General features: G+C 40.5%; 1 protein-coding gene across 2 annotated transcripts; it reads left to right on the plus strand.

The window, feature by feature from the left end:
• Positions 1–429: 429 nt before the first annotated feature.
• On the plus strand, positions 430–10,263 carry DUT (deoxyuridine triphosphatase). 2 transcript variants are annotated; one of them, XM_015639078.3, is made up of 7 exons: positions 430–514; positions 1,090–1,252; positions 2,716–2,807; positions 3,902–3,946; positions 4,826–4,900; positions 5,827–5,897; positions 6,328–10,263. In XM_015639078.3, the coding sequence occupies exons 2-7, from the start codon at positions 1,092–1,094 to the stop codon at positions 6,382–6,384; spliced, it is 501 nt and encodes a 166-aa protein (XP_015494564.1). In that variant the 5' UTR covers positions 430–514; positions 1,090–1,091; the 3' UTR covers positions 6,385–10,263. The 2 variants fall into 2 exon arrangements, with proteins under 2 accessions (XP_015494564.1, XP_015494563.1); XM_015639077.1 differs by having other exon boundaries at positions 471–694.
• Positions 10,264–15,721: the final 5,458 nt, after the last annotated feature.

Here is a 15,721-nt window from a genome sequence, read left to right on the forward strand (position 1 = left end):
AAAGTCTTCTGTTCCAAGACAGAACAGGTCAGGCCGAGCATTGACGTGTTTTCCCATCCATTGCATTGTCAAGAATTGTTCTCTTTTCATAAGGCAAACGCTTCTGTCTTGGCCTGACCATTTCTAAAGGAGTCTCCTGCCTCTACTCTGTGCAGCGTGCTCTAAGATCTGCTTTAATAGCAGGATTCGACTGGATGCTCTGCAGAGGGCCCTCCCAGCCCCAAGCATCCCGTGACTGTCGGAGGACCGCGGCTGTTCGCAGGCCGCCAGGCTGCCCGCCGTGCTCAGCCTCCCTGGCTGTGCCAGGCGGAACGAGGGGCGGCCCCGCGGCTCCTCTGAGGGGGCCGGGACCTCCCGCGCCGGCCCCGGCCCCGCCCGCCCGTGCAGCCGCAATCGCGTCCCCCGGCAACGCTGCGCGGCCCGCGGGGTCCGCACGGCAGCCCGCAGCAGCGCCGCCCCCGCCTCCCGAGGAGCGCCGTGGGCCGGGCTGCTGCCCGAGGGGCTGCGCCGGCAGGTAGAGCCCGGGCAGGGGGAAAACGGAGCACCGGCGCTTCAGCCCGCACCCCGTGAGCCGTGCGGACCGCGGCGGAGAGCGCCGGGCGAGCGGTCCGATCCATGGCGCGCTTCCCGCACGGCGGCGGCGGCACTGTGTTAGCCCGGTGCCTCCGGTGGCTCCGGCAGCCCTGCGGGCGCTGTAAGGAGGGGTGGAAGAGTTGCGGGACAGCATATGCTGCCCAGCCCGCAGCCCTCAGGAGATTTGGGGTGGATACACGCTCCCCAGCCGCACCACAGGCCCGTCCTGCGCCCCTCGGAGGGCGCCGGCTCCGACGCAGTGGCTGCGGTTTGGGGAGACGGGGCAGCCCCGTCTGATACACGGGGTGGGCCCCTCAGGGCGGGTGCGGGGTGCCCAGGAGGAGCTGGGCGAGGCCATTCTCACTGAGGGGGGGAATGGGGTTGCACCCCGCCCAGAGAGGAGCGGACGGGCCTGTTTTCCCCCCTTGCGCCCGCCCCCATGGGCCGCGCCGAGTTTTGGCGGGATTTTTGGCGGGCGGGTGGCCGTCCATCACAGCGTCTTTCCCGGTCCCTCAGCCATGCCTGCCTCCGAGGCCGTGCCGGAGCCGTCCCCCAGCAAGAGGCAGAAGGGCTCGGGGCCTGGAGAGACCTCCGCGCGGCTCCGCTTCACCAAGCTGTCCCAGAATGCCTTCACCCCCTCCAGGGGTTCCCCGCGGGCTGCGGGCTACGATCTGTACAGGTGAGGGTGGGTGGGGGTACGGCACCCGGGGCGGGAGCCCGCGCTCGGTGCCGCCCCGCCCGGCGAGCCCTGGGCACGGGACTCCGGCGGCTGAGAGGACCCTCGGGCCTCTTGCGAGCCGAGCCCCTGGACAGTCTTGCTCGCCATGCAGGAGAAGAAGCCGGAGCTGACCTAGTCGTAGCTCCCTTACTCCTCCATTCCTGACCATTTTCGAGTGTCTGTGGTCCAGCCACGTTACAGCATTGATTTCATCAGGCACAGGATGCAGTCGTTGGCTAAAAGTCAGGCTTGACATAGCATCCAGAATTGCTGTTGGTGCTCCCATTGGCCAGGTTGCGTTCCTTTTGAAAGGAAGAAATGGTAGTGCACGTAGGCCCTCCTTGCCAGCACTTGTGCTTTTCTGCTTTCCTCTTGGCTCCGGGGTTGCTGCCTGCCAAAGGCCTTGCAGCAGTTCGATAGTGCTCCTAGCTGGAAACCACGTGGCTTGATGTACAAACTTTGGATTGTTTGAATTAATAATAGCCCTTATTCAATGTCTTGCACTATGTGCAGGAATACTTGTAGTTAGACGTGGTTGTTTGCAGTGCTTCTGTGATCAAGTCACTAGTTTTGAACGAGTGAACTTCTGCCACCACTTCTAACTTCCCTTTTTTAGTATTACATAGAATAACCAGCCTTTTTCTTCCTTCACCTTTCTGACTTCTTTCCTGAAGACTTACTGCATCACATTTTACCCCTTTTTTCTTTTTATCCCTTTTATCTCACCGGGTTTGTTTTTATTCTTGCTCCGATGTTGCACTGTAGACCTGGAAAAAGACTGTTTTATAGAAAGCCTTTCAGTGCTTCCCAGTATTTAACAAACAATTCTTTGTCAGGGTCAAGATATAACAAGTGTTGTCACCACTGCTTTTCATTATGCCTCCAGTTGGGTAGCTTCATCAAGTTCTTAAAATCTCTGTAGTTCAGAGTTCCCAGGAGAATCATGGGAATCACGAACTGTCAGACTGCTTAGAAAAAGAAATTGTTACCTAAAAGTTAACTTAATAGATTATTAATTTTAATTACAACTAGTTCATCTGCTGTAGAAAACTTATTCAGACTGTATTATTCGTAAAGTTTCTGTTTTTGCACAAAAAATGCAAAACCACATTCACCTAAGGGTTACTTTAAAGTTAAACTTGTATTTTTTGTCTATCTTACCAATTAATAAAACATTTCAAAATGGCAATTGCAGGAGTGTCCTGTTCAAATGACACTTCTGGAATCTTAAACTAGCACCATCAGAATGGCAACATCTTCGTCTTTTAGGATCTGCATTAAATTTTGCAAATCTGTAAATATTTGTTATTTAAATTTCATGGTGTAAATGCCCAGGCAGATAAATTCTGGGTAATTTTGTACCTTAAGTTAATGAAATTTTAAAAAATATTCTATATAAACTAGTGTTTCTTTCTTTAATATAGCGCCTATGACTGTGTGATACCGCCCATGGAAAAGGCTGTGGTAAAAACAGACATTCAAATAGCACTTCCTTCTGGATGCTATGGCCGAGTAGGTGAGTACACAGCTGTCAAAAGGCTGCAGAGTCATTCTGGAACAGGTTTGACACCATCTTCACATTTAGATTCTGCCTAAAGCTTTGAGGATTTGTCTGCACAAAAAAGGGATGCCATGTGACTGTGTGACTTACTAAATCTTGTAGTAAAGATTTTCCTGTTACCTGTTGTCAGATACATTTGAGGTTTGGTGTATGATAATTCTTTAGTCAAGTGACAAAAGGATGATCAGCAAAAATGCCTGTACTCTACATACAACTTTATAGTCTCTGCAGTAGTTCATTATTTTTCTGCAGTTTCAGAATTCAAGTCACAGAGACTAATAGGTAATGAACATACGGAAAATGCATCCCTAGATGTTTAAAAATTAACCCAGAGTACCAGTGCAGTAGAATTTGATTACATATTGTGACAGAATAGTTGAGAGAACCTGTACATGATATTCTGTTTATTTTGTGCATTTTTTTATCTGAATTATGTATAAATTCTTAAAATAAAAAAACACTAGCCACCCCAGTGAAAGAACATGATCAGAGTTTGCCATGCCCTTTTATGTAAAAGAACACATGCATTTCTCTTATCCCATAGAAAATTTTGAAGATAATAAAATTTTTAGCTCCTCATTACAGTAGGCTAAGTAAAATCCAAATCCCCACATATAATTTATCTGTGTATAATAGTGCTTAGGAAATTGCTTGCCAAATATTGTTTTCCTTCCTAACTTAAATGGATTGACCTAATATTCTTCTGAGATGATGCTGATCCAGTGGTAGTCACCAAAAATAAACCAAGATTAGACAGTCTTGGTCAGCTCTAGTTGCTTTCCTTGGAGAAACCTACTCTGCAATTGCAGGTCAAATAAAGATATGTTTCCATTAATTAAAGATTGCAATTTTATTGCAATAGCCTGTTGCAGCTGTTATTCTCTTTAATATATATGTAAACTCTTGCAGTAATTCCTGTAATATGTTTATTTTGAAAAGACTGGAAACAAATGTTATTGCCAAGATCTGTGCAAACACACTGTATAACCTATAAACACAGTTTTTTTAAAGAAACAAATTGTAATACTTTAAAAAACATTATTTTCTAGCACCACGTTCTGGTTTAGCTGCAAAGCATTTCATAGATGTTGGAGGTAAGCTTTTTGTTCTTTTTATTAAGACTTGGTAAATATTGATCACATTGTAACATGCAAATAAATTACTGTTTCTTGGGTACTCTGTGAAAAGGAGACCTGGGTAACATCTGAGAGAAACAGGTCATCATAATTATGTTAAAACTTGCTTGATTATAAAAAAAAATACGCATTTTTTAAAATAATAATTGTATCATACTTCTGTAGGCAGTGCCTGCCATAGAAGTTATCTTTTGACTTGGGCATTAAAGATTACTTCTTGTATGCTGGTTTCTCCTGAGTTTTTAACCAGTAAGTTAACTTGAGAGTTGCAAGTATTTCTAAATATTCAAAACTCAGGGGATACTCCCAATGTTACTAGCACCTTAATTAGGAAGCTGTTCAGAAATACAAGAGTAAGCTAGTTTTATAGCCTTGGTACTTGAAATAGTTGTCTGACAATCATTTCCTTACAGCTCTGATTCTGTTACCTTGCCAGAAATACAGGGTTTGGATCTGTGCAAATCCATAGCTCTCAAATGAAATGTTAGAGTTAAGAACAGATTTCTACTTGACACTGAAAGAGCTGAAGTTAGCAGAACAAATGGAGCCTGAATTTAGTCCAGCTGTCTTGATTTCAGATAGGGTATTACTACTAAAATTAGTAGTAGAGTGGTAAAGCATTTGACATGTGATGGTGTTTTTCAGTTCCTTTTGCAAGACTGATTAGCATTTTTAGATGTGTCAGTATTTGCATATATATTGTTAGTTGTACATCAGAAGTATAAAGGATGTCATTATGAGATCCTGAAATCATTTATTAATCTAAACCTTATCTAATCTAGTTATCTCACACACTGATATTTACTAACTGGGTATCTCTGGAAATTCTCATGACAGCTGGTGTTATTGATGAGGATTACAGGGGAAATATTGGTGTGGTACTGTTCAACTTTGGTAAGGAGATGTTTGAAGGTAAGTGTTAAGCCTGGCAGAATCTATTTTCACCCACTTGGGAATGAGAAACTAATTTTTTCTTTAAAAGCTTATGCAGAACTAGCTAGGAACATTTTTCTTCTCTCAGTTAAGAAAAACATAGATACTTAATAACGTCCTGTCAAGGGAACATGAAAAGATTCTATTCATAGCAAATTAAGCAGCATGCAAAAAACTGCCCCCAAAACCACCATACCACCACAAAAGCAAACGAAAACATCTCTACTTAGCTAAGCTTTAGATTCACAAACTGTACTGAAATGCAACTTTGTATTAAGTTAGTGCTTTTCCCTGAAAAAAAATAAATTAACTGAGCAGTATTTGAGAAAAAAACTTCACAAGAATCCTGGGAAATACGAGAAACAAAGACAGGATTTTCCTTTAATTACGCTGTCTTTCTGAAAAAAGTCGGTTTTACGTTTCAGTGCCCAGTTACAGCATATGTGCTTTTGTGGCCTCTTCTGCATCTTCACATCACAAGCTGTTTGTGGAAATCCTGTGAGCCAGATTGGTTGCTATTGAGAAACCCTGTTTTCCCTTTAACCGGTTTGCCTTTTTGCCCCCAAATTTCTGGGTCTAGTTCAGAAAAGGAGCTACATTATCCACACATCTGTCTCTCCATCTCTGCAGTACTTATGCGTAATGACTTAAGATGCCAGAGTATGGCAGCAGGAATGACTGGAAAGACCTTGAGCCAATACAGCTGCTGATGTTCACCTTAGAAGGACCAAACAAAAGTTTATCTTAACTTGTATTTTTCTGGGTCTGTTAACATCTGTTTAGCTAAGTTTCAAGTAAGCATTTTCACTTTTACTATATTCGGATTCTTGAAAGGAGATCGTCTAAAGTCTGTATTCATTGTTCACCTTTTTGAAGGAAGTAATAATATTTTAACTTCTCTGCAGTTAAAAAAGGGGATAGAATTGCCCAGCTCATCTGTGAACGCATTTATTATCCTGAGCTAGAAGAAGTTGAAGTAAGTAGCCAAAAGAAAATATTTCTGCTTTTTTCAATGATTATTAGTTTAAGATACTTGTATATAAGATGATATTTATTATGTAGATAAGTACTTGGCTAAAATTAGTTTCAGTGCTAAAACTGCATAGCAGCAGTGCTGCCTGAATGAGTCTTGATTCTTTATACATACTTGTATGGATTTGTTTTCTTTTTTGGTAAGTTTTCAGAGTTTTTGTGAAACAGTTCAGTATATACTAGAAATGGTTGTCTCATAAGCATTTGTTTAAGCTTGTACAAAAGATATTCTGAAGTGTCTCACATACATTTTTTGGCTTCTTAATACAGCTCTTGTTACAACTAAATGATAGACACCATCTCTTGTCCAGAAACAAAAAGCAAGTTAAGGAGTTAAGGCACTAAATCAGCTTATCATAATTGATGTCTTTCAGACTCTGGATGATACAGAACGTGGTGAAGGTGGCTTTGGCTCTACTGGAAAGAACTGAAAATTAATTGAATGTGCTTCCTTTTTTTATATTTTTTTTGTTGTTGTTGTCCTGTTTCTAAATTTTCATCTGAATTAGAAGTAGGATTTTTGGAGTACATAAAAATATTTCAAGTTTTATTGAGACTTCTCCCTATCTATCCTCCAGTGAATTTGTCTGCATAATGAGGAAATGTGCATGACTGGCTTGACTTACTAGTTGATGGCTTATTTTTTCTTTCAAGATGTTTGGTCTACAGCAATAAGATCACGTTGTTTATGTGGCATTTATACTGTAATAAATGGAAAAACAGCTTAATGATTTTTTTTTTATTTTACTCACCTAAACTACAACAGCCAATTGTTCCCTTGCCAGTTTTTGTTAGACTTCTGAGAGCTGTCTTCCATATGGCTCAGAATTTCATACTGAGAGCCTATTTCATATCAGTGACAGTATCAATAGAACTTTCCACTCTCACCCCTAAATTAGAGTAAGACAAAGATATTTAATATTGCATCCTCTACAATCTGTCCAAATACTTGTGTTTCTGTTCAAAGCCAAAGTTCTGACTTTGATCTTCAGCTGATCTTCAAGTGACCATTTTTTCAGCTCTAAGTGACTATTTTTCCACTTTACATAAAAGAATTAGAAAAGGCTCTGAGGCTCTCAAACACTTTTTTCCTGCAGCTGTCTGTACTTTAAGATTTTCTTATCTGGAAGATCACAGTTAAGAAATACTGTGCTTGAAGTTTTAGCAGTGGAAAGATGAGCCCTTTGTAGGCTGATGTTCATACTGCTCATCTGCTTGGTAGTTTCAGCTCAAGGTAATCCTGTCAGTATTAGTTTCATGTTCTTGTCTAGGACTGTTTTTAGTGAAGTAAGCCTGAAACACTACACATTTTATGCATTTTATCCTGCCTGCCCCTTCAAGGAGCTGGAAAATAAAGAGCAGTGTGACAGCATTCAGATCCCTTCAGCCATGGGGATAGGCATTACACTGGCTTGGCAGTGCTGAAACGAGTAGATTCATCTTTGTCTAAGGTAGAAGCCTTTTCCTCTTAAGTGCATGATATGCTGATCAGTTGTTTTGCAGTTGGTCCTTACCCCCCATCACAACACTGTACTTGTATCTGTACCCCCAGACAGACCATCAGGAGCAGGCACACACTGCAAAACACCAGTGTAAGCAAGGAGCACATCATATCAATGCAGTGTAAATGAACTGGGGAAGCTGAGCTTGACACTAAGCTTCTTCAGTTCTGTAACCTGCCAAAAAAGAACTTAAAGGCCATTTAAAGGTCTTAAAATCTGTGATCCTTTTGTGAAAAGCTGTTTCCTCTTGCTGGACTGTTAAGTCAAGAGAAAGTTTTGCTGCAATTTTTAGTTTCTACCTCCCAAAGCAAAAACCCAGCAGGGGTTCCAGTAAAGCAAGTTCTTTTTTAAAAAAGATGCTACAAGATGGCCTCACTTGGAACAGCAATCTACAATGAAGAAGTTGCAGTTCTGTTGATACTCATTATTTGTTGTACCTGATGGAAACTGATCTGATTTCCATTTTTGAAAATAATGCTAATACTATAGCTTCTGAGATAAGTATTTGCTAAAAAAAGCACAATCTCAGGAGCTATCTCAGACATGAGGAAAAAACAAATTTACATAAGCATGCCTGCTGTAACTTGTCAACATGAAATCCATTATCTGTCATTAGCAGAAAACACACACTTATTTTGAAAATCAGTGTGGTGGAGTTCTTTTCCATTGTTTCTCAGTACTTCTCTAGAGAAGCATGTCATGAGTTTTAGATTGCTGCAAGGCCCTTCCCAGTAGGACTTTGGGATGTTTAACTGAGATGAGAAATGCTTTCAATCACACCTCTACACTGAGCCTCCTCTGTGTGCACCAAACCACTGTACATGGGTAAAGAATTCTGGTAGTTCATGAGTTAGATTTGGGGTTTGCTTTGCTTCAATGGAAATAGCAAATCTATGAAAGACAAATACTTCTACCCAGGCAACAAGAGTTACCGGGGTACTGAGAGTTCTTAAGTTGATACTGCTACTGCAGATCAAGGCCTGCATTTGAAACTTGTAGAAACTTTGTCCTGGGACTGAGTAGAGGCTTCTTAAAACAGCATTTGCTACTCTATGGTTCAAACCAAGATGCCAACATCTTTTTTATTTATAGTCCCACAATTTCATTAACATGAAAAGCAATACCCAGATTGCCTCAGTGTGTCATTGAGTGCACTTGCCTCAGCTTGAGCAAGTAACTTCAAAAGTTACAGAACAGCGTGCACAGGGCTCACTTCTATGTAGACAGATTCACGTTTCCAGAGCCTGCCACTGGGGTGTGATCCCCAGGGCTCACTGCAGGTACAAAACTGAAGAGATGTAAAACTATTTTCAAAGTAACAAAATGAGAATCACTTTAACTAAAAATTACATTGGGCTGATAACTATCACTGACCAGATCCAGGCAAAGCTACTCTTTAATTCAGCTACTCTCATCTGCAAGAGAAGTTACCTAAAGCTTGAAGAACAATCTTGTGGAACATCTTCTGTGTAAATGAAACATGAAACTAATTTGTTGGGTATTCCTATCTATAGCTGAAAGAAGCATTTTTCTGCAAGGAAAGGAAAAGGACATTACTGACTAACAATCTGCTTCTTTTTTTAGAAATTGACTTGACTTGTTACAGGGATAGAGAAAATCTGACCTTCCACCCCAGGTGAATTTGGGGGAAAGTTGAGATGCTTGGCCCCAGATTTACCTCCATGTTTTGAGTTCTATTTTGAGGTCTGAGAGGGTTCTATTTTTTGGATTCATCTGCAATATTTATGATAACCTTTTTGTCCTTAGAAAGGCAGAGGATTGTAAGCTGATGAGGGTTTTGAAGAAACATGGGATTCTTATACAATTCCTACCACTTGAACTCTCCACTTTTGGATAAAAATCCTAAACCAAAAATTTTGGCAGTAATACCACTGCTACCATTGATCTTTAGTTCTTTCTTTCCCCCAGAATTTTAACCTGGTGTTTAGTAGTTGAGAATTTAGGCACAGCTTCCTCAGCTCAGCTACTGTTATATTACTCTATGGCATGTTAGGAATTTTTTTATCTATTTAATGTTTTCTAGATCAGCCACTAGATGGCACTTAAAGTCTGCTTTCTTTTCCACTTCTTTTTCAGAGGTATTTTTCAAAGATCTGTTCATCTATAATTAAGAGTTGATGACTCCCACTGGGACTATGTTGGTGGAAAGCAAGATGCAATATTTGAGTGAAAGCAGGCAAAAGTATAACCATTAAAGAGGGAACAATGACTATAATTTAAATAAGATTTGGGTGGTTGCAGTGTTTGCATAATCCCTCCTGGCACGCAAGAGCAGTAGAGAAGCCTGTGGCTTTTCTCTCCTGCTGCGTTTCAACAAAAATGGAAAATTGTAATGAACAGCAACATTTTTCCTATCTTTCGTATTCACTGTGTTCTTACTCTCTCTTCCTTCATTCCTTTAAGTGGAATGCAGTCTACTTAAGGATTGCATTGTAGTGAAAGTAATGTATAGTCTGGTAAACTCTGCTTTGGATTTTCTAAATCAGATGCCTCTGGTTGCAAGTTCAAGATATAAATTAAAAATTACTTAATACACGTTAACTCAGTAAGGGTGGGTGATGTATGGTAACCTGAATTATGTAAATTAAGGTTCCCTAGTTTCTGTATTGGTTGCTATTACTGTAATACCACAGTTTGGATTTTGTCTTCCTTCTTGTATTTGTCTTCCTCCTCACCTTTTATTTTTTTAAATTTTTTGTTGTTGTTATTAAATAACTATCATTGTATTTTGGCTTAAAGATGGTTAAGTAAGTTTTGGTATTAAGTAAACTTCTATGACCCTGCCTATTTCCTGTCCTGTCAAACCTTTCCTTGTAAGAATAACAGTGTCCTTTTATTTGGTGGAGTGTAGCATGATGTTTTTGGCAGGCCCAACATTTTTGACTTGCATAAATTTGCGACCTCAAGTGCAAGAAAAGTGAATGCTTGCTTCAGTACCTCATGGTTTCTGCCTAAAAAGAAAAGTGTCCACATCACTAACCATTACAATTTCTGAAGGAAAATTATCAGCATACTTATTCCACCTGATTGCACATGACTGCACTTCCAAAGAAAAGAACCAGAAATAAAAATAACTATTTTGCACCTAGTTATGTAAGTTACCGAAAGCCTGGAAATATAGGGCAGACTGTACTGCCTTCCTGGTTTCTAGAATTGGCACACATGGCACTTCCCTCACTAACAGCTATTTGGCAGTCTCTACCTCAGTAAGGATGTGATTCTGCAAAGTGTAAATTCAGGTCTGCTGCTGGGCAAAGAATGTCGTTGCATGGTTGAAGGTTGCAGGATCAGGTCTGAAGTTAATTTACGTAATTATTTTCCTAAACTTTCCCTCCATTAACTGTGTGGTTATTTAGTTCTTTACCACTGAAGTGATGCTTTTTCCCCTACTCAGAACACAGCAAGAAAGCCTTTTACCCTGCCAAGTCTGAGAAACTGACAGATTCATTTTATAATTTGAGAGCTCTCATCCAGAAAGTAACTACTGTATTTTAACATGTAAGGTATGTTTAAAGAAACACATGTGAGCTGTGTATGTGTACTTACTAATTTCCCCTTAGATTTTAATGGGTTTTTTTTCATTGTTGCAAACATTTTACATTAATCTTCTGGATTTAGAGAGCATTTGTATAGTATAATTTGTACCAAATAAGAATTTCGTATCAATCAATACTGCTCAGAGCCTTGAACTGAAGAAAGTTATATTTTGTCTACTATTGATTGTAGCAAAGGAATTCATTTGCTTTCATTTTGTAAAAGGAAAAACAAACAGACATGAATGTAACATCTTTGGCCAGATTCTTTTAACATGAGTATTTTTGTGGTTTATGGATTCCTACTTTGAAAGGTTGTCTCCAAGTGTCCAAGACAAAATAACTATGTGTCCTAGTTGGAAGGAAACATCTTTCCTATGCAGCTGAACTAATTGTCCCATGTCTGGCAAGCACAGCAGCTATCCAGTACTGTCTTACTAACACACCTCAGTCCTGATGACAACCTTCCCACCTGCTTAGCTTACCCTATTTTCACTGCCAAATTCCAGGGACCCTTCCTTAGGGTGCAGGACAGCATCAAGGAATCCCACTTGTCAAGTTTTCACAGCAGCAAACACAAAAACACTGGTCTCACTAACCTATACTCCTAGGAGTTACTGCTGCCAGCAAGCCAAGCTGATCAACATTACAGGTAATTTAAGCCATTTAAATTCTTCAGGAGTATTTTTCTTCACTCTATGATTCTGTATCTTAGCAACATATATAGGCTGGAGCAGTCAAAGAAAAGGAGGTGTTTTGTTAGGATAGAAAGTATGATATTTCAGTCCTGTTCTTACCTTCCTTCTCAACTTGCATTTAAGTCATTAGTAATGTGAGAAAACTGAAAGAGGAGCTGTGACAATGTCAGGAAATCATGTGCTCAGCAACAGAGAACTCATTGCTCTCCCTGGACATGAAGAGGAGGTGACTCCACTCATCTTGGTGAGGGTTATTTTGTTTGGGATGGGATTTTTTGTCTGGTTAGTTGGGTTTTAGTACTAATCATATCAATTAAGCTACTAAAAGTTCTCCAGAAAAAAATGGATAAAACTCACTGCCTGGAAGACTGCTACCTGATGTAAAGCCAAATTGCTGCACCAGGGAGGCAGCAAGGTACTGGGTTTTTTTTCATTCCTATTGTACACTGTTATCAGTTTCTAGCCAAGAAAGTTTTAAGAGTAGCTTTAAAGAGGGCCTCATATTTCTGGAAGCCTGACAGAGGTGTCCCGCCCTAGGTCACCTGCAAAGAGCCCCCAGACTGCTGTTCATAACTTTCTCAAATGGCAGCTGAGTAAAACTGACTAATAGTCAAAACAGGCAAGCTTTCACTGTTGTTCTTGAGCAGGCTGGAGGTCTGCTGTGTTGGAGAAAGAAGCCTCTGTTTGCATTTACTTTTTATTTGGATGACCTTTGAGATGCTTAGCATTTATGGGGCAGCCTGGACTAAGCAAAAAAACATAGCTCATGCACTTCCAGGTAGTTTGGATCCTACAGCAGGATTTTTAGTTTTTCAATTTTGTCAGTTCCTGGCCACCTGCTTGCCAACAGAACCTGCCTATTTATTTTGACATCATTTTTTTCTGCTAATAAAGTTGATTATAAAACTATGAGAACCTAAACTAATAACAGTAATAACAAATTAGACTCTACTCTGTCCCTCTCCTCCTGAAGTTTGCTATTCAAATATACAGAACTAATGTACAAGGCATGGCTGGATATTTTTTACAGCATGCAAATGATCACTGATTCCAAGCATACAAGCTAAATGAAAAATTATTACTCATTTGCAATTATTCCAGGAAATCTTGAGTAGCTGCCAAAATAATAGAACAGCTGGATGAGAAGAGGGATGGGATCAGTTGAAGCTGGCACTCAGGCTAAAGAAACTCATGCAAAGTCATAGCCATGGGTGTCTGGAAGACTCAGCTTTATCCCACTGTGGAGCTGGTGCACAACAACGTGCGTTGTTACATGCAGCAGCATCTGCCCAGAAAATGAGTTACTCCTCCAGTTTCCATTGGAGAACACCAAGTGCCTCTAGAGCCACAGGTCAGCAAAAACACCACCACATCAAAATCAGAATCAGTGATAGGTTTGGTAATCAAGACACTGTTCTTGATACTAACCCAGGTTATAAATTACATGTGGAGTTCATTAAAAATACTGTGACAGCACAAGTAGAGTAGATGGGAAGAAAGCTAAGGCTTAAGTCATACCTTATGATGCCTTAGGATCTCCCTAGATAAATCCTTTTCTCCTCACGCCTTTGCTTATTGATCTCTACCTTCTGGACCACCAAATTTTAATCTCCAGGTGTGCTATCTTCTAGCAGGCAATGGTAGAAGTGATTAAATATGAGGTTGAAAAATTCATATGAAACTTTCTCACTTCCAGTGAACAACAGAGAAATAATTTGAACTATATTTAACTGGTAAAAAAGAAAAGTGCTTATAAGTTCTACATTAGAATCAAAATTACACCTAAGAGCAAAGCTTCTGGCTTAGCACTATAAAGCACATGCCAATAGTCCAGGGAAAACTATTCTTCAACTCCATCATAGGTCTATTAAGTTGCTTCTTCTGCTGATAAAAGTGCATTCCACGGTCTCACTGGTCTGTGCATATTCCCAAAGTCTGGTGTCATTGGTGGCAAAGCTTTATTATATTCCTACATTACATAGAGCACTGTGAAAATGCTAAACAAAAGAAAATAACATCCAACTGCTAACAAAGATATGTTTGGTATTCAGATTTCCCCCCTTTCCCATAGCCAAAGTGGCAGTCAGACAAAGGCTTCCTCTGAATTCTTGCTCATTGTGTCAAGTACAATTCAAACGATCACCAAGTGGTATTAATCATGGCCTTCCATAGCTCTATAGCTAATATCTTTAAAGTAATCCTGCATGCTAAACATAATTTCCAGCAGCTAAGAACTGTGAAACTGATACAGCCCTCTTCAGAATGCTAAGGGTATTGGCATTGCTTTAAAACTGTCTCTATACACAACTGAACAGTTTCTATGCACAGACATCTTCAAGAAAAGTCAGAAGATTGCATGTTTTAATAGCTATGGAAGTATTTTATTCCCTCTGAAAAACATATTTGGGTTCGTGTTTATTAATGCCCAATACTCAAGGTCAGAAAGAACATTCATATATTTGGCCAGAAGCATTGCTTTGCAAGGATCAGGATGCCAGAAGGTTATACTTGATCAACAGTAGGTGCCCAGGGGATTTGAATGAAAACATTTGTAAGTATTAAATCAATAGCTGTCAAGATTCCTCCATCTATAAATCCAGTTGGTTTTAGTAAACATGTGTTGAGTGGTTTTAGTTCACCTAAGGAAAATATATTGGAATTACAGTTTTTTATGCCTTTCTGGGACATGAGCTCACAAATTGCCAAAGAACTTTGGCACAATTAAAAGGAGTGAGAGTCAGACAGATACTTCAAACACTAGTCAGGGCAAATTTTGAATGTTTGCCAAGTGAAATGCAATTGATCAGGGTCTGTGCACTATTTTCTACTGAGAGATGACAAAAATCTGTCTAAGGAATAATTACCGAGAGAGACAGCTGTGGGGTGGGACACAGCATTGACCTCATATGATCTGCATACGAGAAGTCATTAATATAGAATTACATCTGAGATATAACATAGTCATAAGACTGAGGGACCTTCTCTCAGAGTTCCTTTTCTCCTTCAAAATGAAACATAGAATGCTTCTATTATTCCAGAGGCTCAAAGTTATTCCTAAGGGCAAGAACTAGTCAGCTATGTCATACTCTCCCCAGGGATGCTGTGGAAACCCCTCTGGCTTCATGAAGACAAAGAAAGGAAAAAGCACAGCACAGAGAACAGCACAGCATTGGCTGGTAGGTTGAGTAGATGACCTGACAGGTCTTTTCCATCTATAATTTTCTTCTGTGGCTTCGATACTGAAGGCCCTGTGGATATGCACAATGCTCTTGCTTTCCTGGAAGCCTTAATAATGATCTAGTTTGGAACTCAGAAATACAACGAATACCACTGAGCAAAATATTCTAGTATGGGGTGAGAGGCAACAAGAATGCCAGTGGGAACATGCCCCATCATGCTAGTTGGGTTTATTCTGGCCTTTAACACCAGGATCCCCTGAAATACTTGCATCAATACATTCTAATTGCAATGCTTGTCAGCATGCTGCTTACTTTAATGCAGAAAACCCCTGATGCATAACCAGTTATTGTACTGTTTACGCAAGATAATGTTTGGATTTATAAGCTTACATGTCTGGCCTGGTCCTGAGATTTTGATTCATTAGGAGATGCAGAAACTAATCTGGATATCCTCACTCTGCAACAAACATGTCAGTATTTCTTAGTCTTCACCTAGTCTGCCTACCAGAATCCTCTTCTCTATAGCACATCCACTTGTAAAGCTGGTAGAAGCTCACAAAAACCTTTGTCAGGTTTATTTATCAGTCTGAAGACCAGACTTTTTACTTTACCCTGTTGCCACTGGAATTACTTAAGGGGCAAACACAATTCCAGTTCTGCCTCAGAGTACAGCTGGAGGATTCACAATCTCTCTTGTCACCCAAAACTTGGTCACTTGCTTCTCCACAGTATATACATCAAAAGCCCCTAAGGTAGAACCAGTTTGTGAGCAGTTTCTGTTGGTCCTTGGAGCTGAGTTCCTCAGCCAGCAGCCAGATTTCCAACAGTTTGCAAA

The sequence above is a fragment of the Parus major genome, chromosome 10, assembly GCF_001522545.3.
Source record: "Parus major isolate Abel chromosome 10, Parus_major1.1, whole genome shotgun sequence".
Lineage (NCBI taxonomy): Eukaryota > Metazoa > Chordata > Aves > Passeriformes > Paridae > Parus > Parus major.